Genomic DNA, 10834 nt, shown 5'->3' with positions numbered 1-10834 from the left:
TGAATTATAATATGTAGTGTACTGTACAGAAACTCAGAGCAATCAATCAAATTTAAAACGATTTTATATTCATATTATATCTTGTGGAATAATGCCTTAAAATCATAAGTTATACTCATAACTTATAAACACTTGATTTAAATCTTTAATGGATTATTCTCGATGTGAATCCAAGTACCAGTAAATATATATTAAAAAATAACTTTATATTACTTTCATCATATATTTCATTAATTAAACTTACCATCAACACAGACCAATATACCAAGGAGAGTATAACGTTGCTTCGGCTTGTTTATTTCTGTAAATAAACCAAACAACAAAATTAAACAAAATTGTAAATATATAATCGGGACACGCACTACTGAAATGTATTTATTTTACCTAGAAACTCATTTTTTTACATAAAAAGAAAGAATACATTGTTCTCTCCTTTGTTCTTAGAGCATGTTTTCCTTGGCATGACATCGACAACATAGCAATGGAATATCCAAATATTTTATTAACAGTTTAAACAAATGACAAAAGTCACTCATTGCCTTAATCTGATGTAGAGTTAATATAAACGTCAAAGGTACGCCGTATTACTTCAAAAGGAAATCTGAACAATTTGTTTTGAATGAGACTGTTTAAAATAGCATATCAGGGTAAAGGCTTAATAACATTGTTGCATCGTATGTAGTAATAAAGGCCTGTAAAATATCTCTCAAATAAATATGTTTTTCCAGATTTATTAGATTAGATTAGGATTTGTATTAGAGATTCTAATGGAGGTACGCTGTTAGTTTATGTTAAGGAATTATTTTTATATAAAATAGTCAAAAAGGATTTATCTTTGTAATCATTTGAAAAAAAATGGAGAAGGCAGTGAGGAATCCATTAAAATTTTGCACAATATAGAAAGCGAATATCACACTTGATGATAAAATGATGTCTAGATCAGTGCGTTGAAGTTTTCCAATTTCTCTAACACAACATTGATTAATATGATGCATTCTATATTGCTTCTATTGTAATAAATTGTATCGGTGGTTTAAGTTTATGAGGGAGTTTTAATAAGTCTTATATATTATTATTAACAAAAACATAATATGTGCCAAAAGGTCAAAATGGTACAACTTACTAAGCAAACAGAACCTCGAAGGAAGAAACGGCGAGAGTACCCGCCATTCGTAATACAGTTTTAGGTAAATCTCTAAACTTTCTAATAATTGTAAATTATGTTTCAAGTTGAAACTGGGCAATTCATTCAGCTTATAATGAAAAAAATGATAAGAGTAAACAAGATCACACGACAAAATGCAGAAATGCCTCAGAGATACGAAAACGACTCATTTAACTAGGATAATTCAAAACGCATTTGTATTGACATTAAACTAAATTCGTAATATTTTCATCATTCCTAAACTTCTTACTAAAAGATAATTAATTCAAGTAGGAACTGCTATAGTCGTATTTCCCTTTTACTACACAAACATGACCATTAATATGAGATATATTTATGAAAATTGTGAACGTCCATATTACTTTCTCACTTTATGTCGGGAAAATTCAAGCGGCACAGTTTTTTTTTTATTTTTTATATAGGTTATTCAGTAAAAGGGCGGGAAACAGGACAACAATAGCGTTGAGTGTGTAACTTGTTTATTCGTCATTCTGTCATCTTAATAGTTTAAAAATATTTTTTTTAAAGTTGTCTATAAACATCCGTGCCAATAAGTAAACAACGACAACGCAGTATCGGATAGAAACACATTTTGTCTGCATTTAAATATGTCACGAAAGTTCTATATACGTTTTAAACTGAATACTTATACTGTGTTGGAATAGAGTGTTGGAATAGTGTCTCTTGAATTCCCGTAATGTTTCCTACAGAAAAGATAATATATGAGTAAAAGGGAAAGATCTTAATGCGAATAATACAGAAACCTTGTCATACGAATGGGGTCAAAGTAAATGGTGTCTATCAGTGAAATGGTTAAGATGACCTAATGGTGACATAGTTAATGATCCCTGATTTAACATCATTGGACTTTAACCAAAGATTAGCAGCAACTTAAAAATGCTTTGGAACTAAAATGATTTCGACGGTAAGTACCCTTTAAAAACGAGTCCCTCCCGATATCGGAATGTCCTTTTAGTGACTTTGTTGACTTTTATATTTTTAATTTTCATATCTCCATGTTAGAATCTTGGACGGGAAAGTTCTGGGAGGAACAAAAGAAGCACTGGAGGTAAGAAAAAGTTATCTTTCTTATTCTTTTTTTTTCAAGGAACTTTGACATGAATCTTTTACAAAAAAAATACATGTTATAAAGATGTACATTACAAGTATCAATGTAATTTTTTTTTTTCAATTTGGAGGTACCTATCGATATATATATGATTCATCTAACTTAATGAATCATTTATATCATTGATTTTGAATGACACTTATTGTGATTTCTGTTTTTTTTTTTTGACATACATTTGTTTGATTTGCTGTTATACTTCCGTTTCTTGATGGGGTAATAATAACTTTGCACCAAAACCATCATCACCGACTGTTTAAAATGTTTTAAAATTCTTCCTAACATAAAGACGTACTGACGTATTTTTTAATTTGGTTACAATAAAATACTGTAAAACGAAACTTAACCCGCTTTTAAAGATGGCTGGGAACAACCTATAGTTAGAAAAAAACTGAGAGCCTTTTAACGATTTTCGCGGTGGTCTAAAGGAGGCCAACATTTATTGAATAATCTTAAAGAAACATAGCTTCTAGAATTGATCTGTTTTTTTTTTATTAGTTTACTTAATTTGTAATTAAAATGTAACTTAATTTACATTTTTAAGTTGGGTTACATGTCTTTAGGAAACTATTATTATAGAGTTTCCATCGGTGAATATATACATAGGCCTATATAGTTTTCATCTCACTTAATATTCAGAGCCGTTATTAAAATAATATCATCGAAAACAGTTTTACAGAAACTTAATCGATCAGTCATATTAATGATATTGTTTGACAGTTATGGTTATTTCTGCTTTTGGGGTCTTCACATATTTTTGGTTAATATGCGTTATTACTTACCTTTCTTAATGTGGTAATTATATATGAACCCTACCCTAAGTCATAATCATATCTTCACTGAAAGGCGTACTCTGGTTTTTGTAATTTGGTGAAAAAAACTAAAATATCTAAAAATCGAAAGCAACACTCTTTAACACTGGCTGAAAAGTTAATAAACCTACTGGAAGCCGTTTAATGTTTGTCGCGGTGGTGAAAAGGAGGCCAACCTTTTGTCGTTTTAAATTAAATAGACATAGTTACCAGAATTATCAGGATTCTTTTTTTTTTTGCGGTGGGATGGGGGTGTATTCTGTTACTTTATTTAAGATTTTTCTGTGTATTTGTTGTTCTTTTACGAATTTACAATGTTTACTTCAATGTTGTTCTTCCAAGCAAGAAGCAGTATGGAAATTTTGTGTTCATTATTTTGAAAAACAGTTTTTGTTTGTTTTTGAAAACCGTAATTTTCAATTGTATCGATAGACCGATAAAACGGGACATCGAGTTTGGTAGTTCACATTAAAATTGATCGCATCCATTTCTTACAAGTTTTTCTCTTTCATTCCTTCAGATTCCTCCTACTTTTTCTACCAAGAGCCAGAATATCCTCGAGATTGCAAAGAAGTTTACGACCAATGTGAAGGGAGTTCCACTGAATCTGGTATTTATCTGATTAAGCCAGATGGAGCCAATGAACCTTTTCAAGTTTACTGTAATAACTCAATTGACGGAGGAGCCTGGACGGTAAGAACATAACATAATATTAGCCTTAGTTAATTTCTATTTAGCGTGCTTCCTGAAGTATGTTGATATTTTCTATTTTATTGGTTCAGTAAAAAGCGATTCCTTTATACAGATTATGTGTGTAACAGGTGCTGATTCGTTCGACAAGGCATGCAGTCTTTATTCATATCTTTTAGTTTGATTTAATTCTAAAGAAAACGTTACTTAGTGTCAAATTTACCGTATTAGATATGTATTTAAAATACGCTTAAAATAACTTCACGAATAACCATGAATAATCCTAAGTATGATTGTTTTCTCTTATAGCGAGAAAGTTTTGCGAAACCACAAAATGTTTCTACAGCTACATTACTGTTCGCAATATGGGCAAAAAATATATGTTACCAATGTATTCCATTTGAAAAAGAAGAATCAAAATGGTGCACAGGCTACCGTCAACGTAAGACCTAACATTAAAACACTGACTACACTCAGTCTAATACATCATACCCCTCAAACGTAAACCGTTTTTTTTTTTTATATTGTTCTTTATTTTCAAACCAAATATGACATGTTTTTGTTTTGCAACTTAACCAGGTCTTCCAACGCCGGGTCGATGGTTCCGTAGAATTTTACAGAGACTGGGATGATTACCGAGATGGCTTTGGTTTCCTTAAAAGGGAATTTTGGCTTGGCAACGATAAAATATCACTCTTAACTAACCAAAAGGATTACATGCTTCGCATTGATTTAAAGAACGTGAATGGAGATCCCTATTTTGCGAAGTACGACCTGTTTAGGATCAGCGATGAAGAGACTAAGTATCGTTTAGTTGGCCTTGGAGAATACGATAGCTCCAGCACAACAGGTACGTATATATAATAAGTTATGTGTTTGCACTTTGTATTTCCCTGCTGTTCTGATGTATAACTCTCACTCGGAATTTAAACATCAGCAGTATATGATATATGGTTAATACAGTGTTTCTATCAATACGATAAATATATCAGTACAAAATTTAAAGGTTATAAACAATTGGCATTTCGGAAAAATGTGCCATTTGTGACATTTGGCAACGGTAGGTAGTAAACTCTGCATATACAGATGACAATAAATATAGTTACTTGAAAAGTCGCAAGATATGATTATAAACATAGAATATTCTTCGTCAAATTAATTTCCCTTGTTATCTGAGTGTCAACCAGGAAGTAGAGATATAGGGAAATGGAATGTCCAAAGTATGACATCTCCTATTTCCTACCCTGCTCTCATATAGTCATAGCAATAAAACCCTTTAGGAAAGTACAACAACAAAAAAACACAAAACAAAACAAAACAAACTAAGAAAAGGGAATTAAACAGAAACAGAATATATATATATATATATATATATATATATATATATATATATATATATATATATATATATATATATATATATATGAAACTACCTATGACAACTGAAGCACATGGATCTAAGCTTTGTCATTAATTTTCCAGTAATTGGAAAATTTATCCATATTTTAATAGCTGAAATTGTAAGGAACTTGGTTTAATAAATGTACTTCATGGAAACAAGTGTGAGTGATGTCATAGTTTTACTGTACACCAAATAAAAAAAAAATATCAAAAACCATTGCATTTCTACCCAATCGTTTATACCTTAACTTGGGGGAATGCAAAGTCAATACAAATTGATCCCAAAATGGGAATTTAAAAAAAAAAACTTTTCAATGACAGCTGTGATATCACATGTGATTACCACGAGTACTCTTGAAGCACAACAATGTAACTATCAACATAACATTTTAGAAGGATTCTAACATATTATATTGTATAGCCTGTTCATTATCTCCAACAAATGTATCCAGAAAGTCGTAATGATGCATCCAGTATTTAAGTAAATCGTGTAAATAAATAATATAATGAAGAACCATGTCTACTTCATCTCGTATTTGTGTTTTCCTTTCGCAGCAATCGATAGGATGGCGAATCACAGAAACCAGACATTTACGACGTTCAATCGCGACAATGATCGTCACTCTAGTTATAACTTAGCCCAGTATTGTTACGGAGCTTGGTGGCACGGTACTTATTGTTATTGTGATTATAATTCTAACCTGAACGGACTGTACACAGCCGGCAGTACTACTTCCAAGAGCATGTATTGGTGTAATCTTCCAGGGAGTAGTTACAACATAAAATACGCGGAAATGAAGATACGTCCAGTGTAATGCATCGACCGTTCTCAGCAACTAGGATGATCACCAAACATTGTATCATCGTCATAAACTCTAGACTTATATATATTGGACTATTGACTTAACAACAAATCCTTATAATTTTGATAACATCAAATAAATGAATAGGAAAGGAAGATGAATATAATTATTTCCAGACTCGTCCATCTTGAGTTTTGCTTTTCATTGTGAAACCACTGTGGTTTTTATCGAGCGTTTTTTATGCAAATTGTATTTTTTTTTTACTAAAATGAGATTGACAGTAATCGAGAAAAACGCCCAATATATGCTACACAAAAAAAAACCGTTATCCACATGACTCCAGTTTACAGGTTTTGCCTCTTAGCAATCTTCCACTCCTCCACCCCTATCTGCCGTTCAAGAAAAATAATATTTCACTTGACCGCAGCTCTGCACGACTTCACTTATTGGTCCCACCCCCCTCCCCTACCATCGCCCTTAACCACTACGACCCAGTACAATAAAAAAAAAGGTATGGGGCCTGTCCTGTTACTATGCACAAAATTTGAGTTACTTGTTTGGAGTCAGCGATAGAAAGTTACGTTACGCTCTAATTACCGTGAAGTGCACAATTACACACAAACAATACATTTCTGTACATGCCAGGAATATTTTCTTACTTTCTCATGTAGTCCTGTATATGACATCGAATTATCATTAAAACTCAATCGACTCGATAAGGCAGTCCAACATTATTTCCTTCACTCGCCAATTTTCAACGTAATCCTCAACGTATACACGAAAATATCTTTTAAAGTAAGACATTGTTCTCTCACCGTATGAACTTATTAATATATTCCATACTAAAGTATTCAATTCGTCCCCATAGATAATAGTGGTATAAATGATCACAGGCAAGAAGGCAAGAGGATGTTGTTATGTTTGAATTGAAACAACATATAAAGTTGAATAAGAAAGCATAATGCTTTTATGACTTGTTGAACTCAAAATATGTACCATGAGTTGCAAACATCTCATTCACCAACTTGTATCACTAAAGAGGATGAATACTTACTTAAATCTACTTTCTTGTCCTTAAAACAACGTGTAAGATCTTTCACCGAGCACCGACTCTTGAATTTGCTCGGTAAACATAACAAAAAGCTAATAAAAATGTAAAATTTATCTCATTGATACAAAAAACAGCAAATGCACAATGTTAAGCGCTGTCGGGAATGCTCATTTACAGAGATTCAAATATGTATCGAGGAGTCTTTCGTTTTTCTTAATTACATTTGCATCGCCTTGAGGTTTTTCACTGTTTGTGAAGAGCGTCCTCTATTAAATCGTGGCTTCAGGTGTCGCACCACAATATTCGTTCAATTAAACTTTCAAGACCCGCCAAAGCATTGATAGAAGATTTCAACTGGCATACGGATCGTTAGCTCACTCCGTTTGTCAGTTGAAAGTGGATAAGGCCGGTGCCTTCCAATCATAATAGCTCCAGTTCGAGTTACTTCAAGATTAACGTGTGCCGTCTAGTTACAGAGTTTTTGACAATTGACAACTCATAATCATGGACGCTAAATATTAATCTAAGATACTGACTTTAGTCAGCTTGCGGCTTTGATAAGTCAATGAGGCTTCTTCGCGAGTTCCTGCTTGCAGGAGGATCTAAAATACATACATATCCTACCCACCACATATTGGTCTGTCATGGCACTTGCAAAGTTTCATATCATGACCGTTTTGATTTTGAGCTAGAAGAGGAGCAAATGTAGCAAACTGAGACCAACCCTTCAGTCTGCTTGCTCGGAGTAATATCAACATTTAACCAAAGAATGTATAAAATGGGTTATATCACCTTCAGTCCTCACTATCTTAAATTATTCTCTTTCACATAACGGCATAAAGACAGATGATGGTAACTGATATTATGCTAAAACCATCATTACATTTGGTCATCTTAGCTCCTTTTTTTCTGTTGTGGTACCTGCAAAGGAAAAGTGTCGTCTGCATTCATCCTAAGGCATTCAACGGGGCCCCCCAACCACGCCTAAAATTAACAGCAAGCGCTGTCATATGGGTCAAACTATTTCCGCGAAACTTGGCAAGTTTCATTGACTGACTGCAGATCATAACAGTAACGTGCTTTGATAATTAATATTATAAAATATTTCTGGAGCAACTATGAACTAAGAGATATTTTGAAACATATTTTCGAACATTCCAGTTAGACTAACTGTTTTAAACACTTGTGTTTCATGAAGCACTTTTTTTCCTAGGCAAAACTGCACACAAGTGGAACCTTAACTAGACAATCACCAAGCGCATTTCTATACAAGATTCATTATACATACATTAGGCCATATATGACAGCGCCCTCGGTCCATAAAATAACATGTCCTCATACACCAGAATGCCTTCACACTTTGCGTGTCATGTCTGTATCAATCATTAGACCATTAAAGAGTCAATGGACATACATGTAAATGCAGTTCTCACCTTGGGATAGATACTACGGTTCTTTTATTGTCCATTGCTGCTCACATAATGCACGAAAGTAACTGATTAAAAGAAATAAAATCATCTCTTAGAAACTTTTCCATAGTACTACTGAACACGACAAAAATCTCCAAATAAAATTATATACATTTTCTTCGTACAATTTTCGCCGATGCAAAGAGATCGAGCAAAAGTGATCATTGACTACAGATAACATTCGTCCATCCACCCCCCCCCCCTTCCTCGTACTCCCACCACAACGAAATATATGCTTTTCCTTTCTTCGTATGGCACTGTATGTATGTATAGACATACAGTACACACAAACAAAGGATGAAGAATATCCAATATGTATTTATTGTAAGTACTTACTTAAACCTGTCTGAATAAAGAAACAAGGGAAAATATTCCTCTGCCTATAAAATATAGTCATAATTTTTTTAGAATTTTACTGAATACATACGTATCCAGCTAAAACACATCCTGCTAATGTAGTGTAATATTTCAGCACTGATAAACTGTAAAGGTAACTTGAAAGACACTAAACTGGTTTTTCTCAAACAGAGGACGACCGAATATAAACTAAAAACTTATAACTCCTACATGGGCTTGATATGTTAATATGTATGATTCTTGTAGGCTAGTATATCATTCTACAGGGGATGATTTCCTTTATCTTTCCTGTTGACGTAATCTGCTCTGGCTATCACATTGCTTCTCTTTCTATGCAGTTCTACACATGTCTTCTACAAAAACTGAATGCTCAGACCACTTGTATGTTTGTATTTGTGACAGGCAACAATTGATAAAAAGTTCCGTCATTCTCATCGGTCATATAGAAGAATCGCCGACACAAGTCGATATCACGATTACTCTATTAAAAAGATGGAAAGACAGTCAGTGTCGGCCTTAACTTCAATGCAACTGTTTAGTAAGACCAACTGAAATAAATTAATGAAACCATTTGATCACTGCTGTCATATTGTCTTAGATGTTCAGAGGTTTACTGTACACATACTGTACAATGTATGATATGATTGATGTCGTCTTACGTCATAAATTCCATTCATTAAAAGAACTCCCTTCCATTGCCTTTCTAACATGTTGGTAGTAAGGGTAACTTCACAAAGACACTATAAAAACACAAATCCTTCTCCTTGTATAAACTAACCTTAATGGGGAGCAATACTGCCTGATTGACTCTTCACATACTTTCAGTATACATATTTACGCCAACAATAATGACCTTTATCATGTTACTCTTTTACGACTTCATGGAATGAAAAAAAAAAAATTCCCGGCCATTATCCCCTTATCCGCCCTTTTCTTCCATATTGGAGAAAAGGGAGGCGGACAATCAGCTGTATACGACGTCATAAATGCACATGTGATAGTTCCTGAAAATGTGTTGCCAACTCAAATGATATTAACATAGTTAATTTTTACACAACTTGTAAGACTTTAGGATATTAATTAAAAAGTGTAAAACATCTTCAGAATTCAGGTAAATGTAAAATATTTAACCAATTTTGAAGGATAGATGCATACGTACGCTAAATGTCGTTTATAAATAAATTTGCGTAAATTGGTATTTTGCAAGATGACTGTCAACACAGACGCACAGTGATTGTCATTGTTTGCTTTCGAATTTTAAACTACGGCTCAATCAATTTCTTCTGGAATTACTATTTTTGTGTCGCATCTTATGTCGGGGTGATGGAGTCAGTTCTACGCAATAGTCATATGGGATAATGTGGGCCTCAGTCATGTCGAATTGCTCGAATGAACGATACTTTTCATCGACGAAGTGATGATCGCAGTCACAGTATGTCGAGTAGTGTTACTATGACTAAGTTATATAGTAACTATACTTGTTACTCGAACTACGATTGTGGACATTGGACGATACACTGTTTAGGCCTAGGCTACATGTCGTCTGTGTACATTACTCAAAATCGAACGCAGGATGGCTACATGATGACTAAGTTATTTTTCTTTAGATTTCTGGATAATAAAGTCCAGTTCAACCGTTGTAATAATTTAAAAATTAATGATAGTTTAGTAGTTTCAGCATATACCGTACGCGAGCGTGGTTTTGTGTGGAGCGGTTCTACGAGAGAATCTGCATAGCGGCAAGTCTAACTCTGCCGAGGCACATGTGTGACGTCATGCAAACGTTGCATCCTGGGAAATTTCACAAAAAACATGGTAACTTGCAGAGAGCATGGGTGGGATTTCATTAATAAAAAACTCGTGTTTTCCTAGATATGGAGGTTTGATACTGTTAAATGGTAACCTCTTGATTGTAGATATATATTTGAATTTTTGGCACGGCTTAAGGGGCTTTAAAGCA

At 33.6% G+C, this 10834-nt stretch overlaps 1 protein-coding gene across 1 annotated transcript; it reads left to right on the top strand.

The window, feature by feature from the left end:
• The first annotated feature begins 1109 nt into the window (after positions 1 to 1109).
• On the top strand, positions 1110 to 6180 carry LOC139973899 (fibrinogen-like protein A). Its single transcript, XM_071980785.1, has 5 exons — positions 1110 to 1172; positions 2189 to 2234; positions 3624 to 3796; positions 4373 to 4643; positions 5750 to 6180. The coding sequence occupies exons 1-5, from the start codon at positions 1110 to 1112 to the stop codon at positions 6007 to 6009; spliced, it is 813 nt and encodes a 270-aa protein (XP_071836886.1). The 3' UTR covers positions 6010 to 6180.
• Positions 6181 to 10834: the final 4654 nt, after the last annotated feature.

Source organism: Apostichopus japonicus, chromosome 9, assembly GCF_037975245.1.
Source record: "Apostichopus japonicus isolate 1M-3 chromosome 9, ASM3797524v1, whole genome shotgun sequence".
Classification (NCBI taxonomy): Eukaryota; Metazoa; Echinodermata; class Holothuroidea; order Aspidochirotida; family Stichopodidae; genus Apostichopus; species Apostichopus japonicus.
This window is presented reverse-complemented; position numbering and strand designations above follow the sequence as displayed.

Excerpts from the sequence above, each read along its gene's own strand:
- LOC139973899 (XM_071980785.1), top strand. The coding sequence starts at position 1,110 with ATGGTACAACTTACTAAGCAAACAGAACCTCGAAGGAAGAAACGGCGA. Across the intron at positions 2,235-3,623 it reads GAACAAAAGAAGCACTGGAG|ATTCCTCCTACTTTTTCTAC; the intron begins GTAAGAAAAAGT and ends TCATTCCTTCAG. Across the intron at positions 4,644-5,749 it reads CGATAGCTCCAGCACAACAG|CAATCGATAGGATGGCGAAT; the intron begins GTACGTATATAT and ends TTCCTTTCGCAG.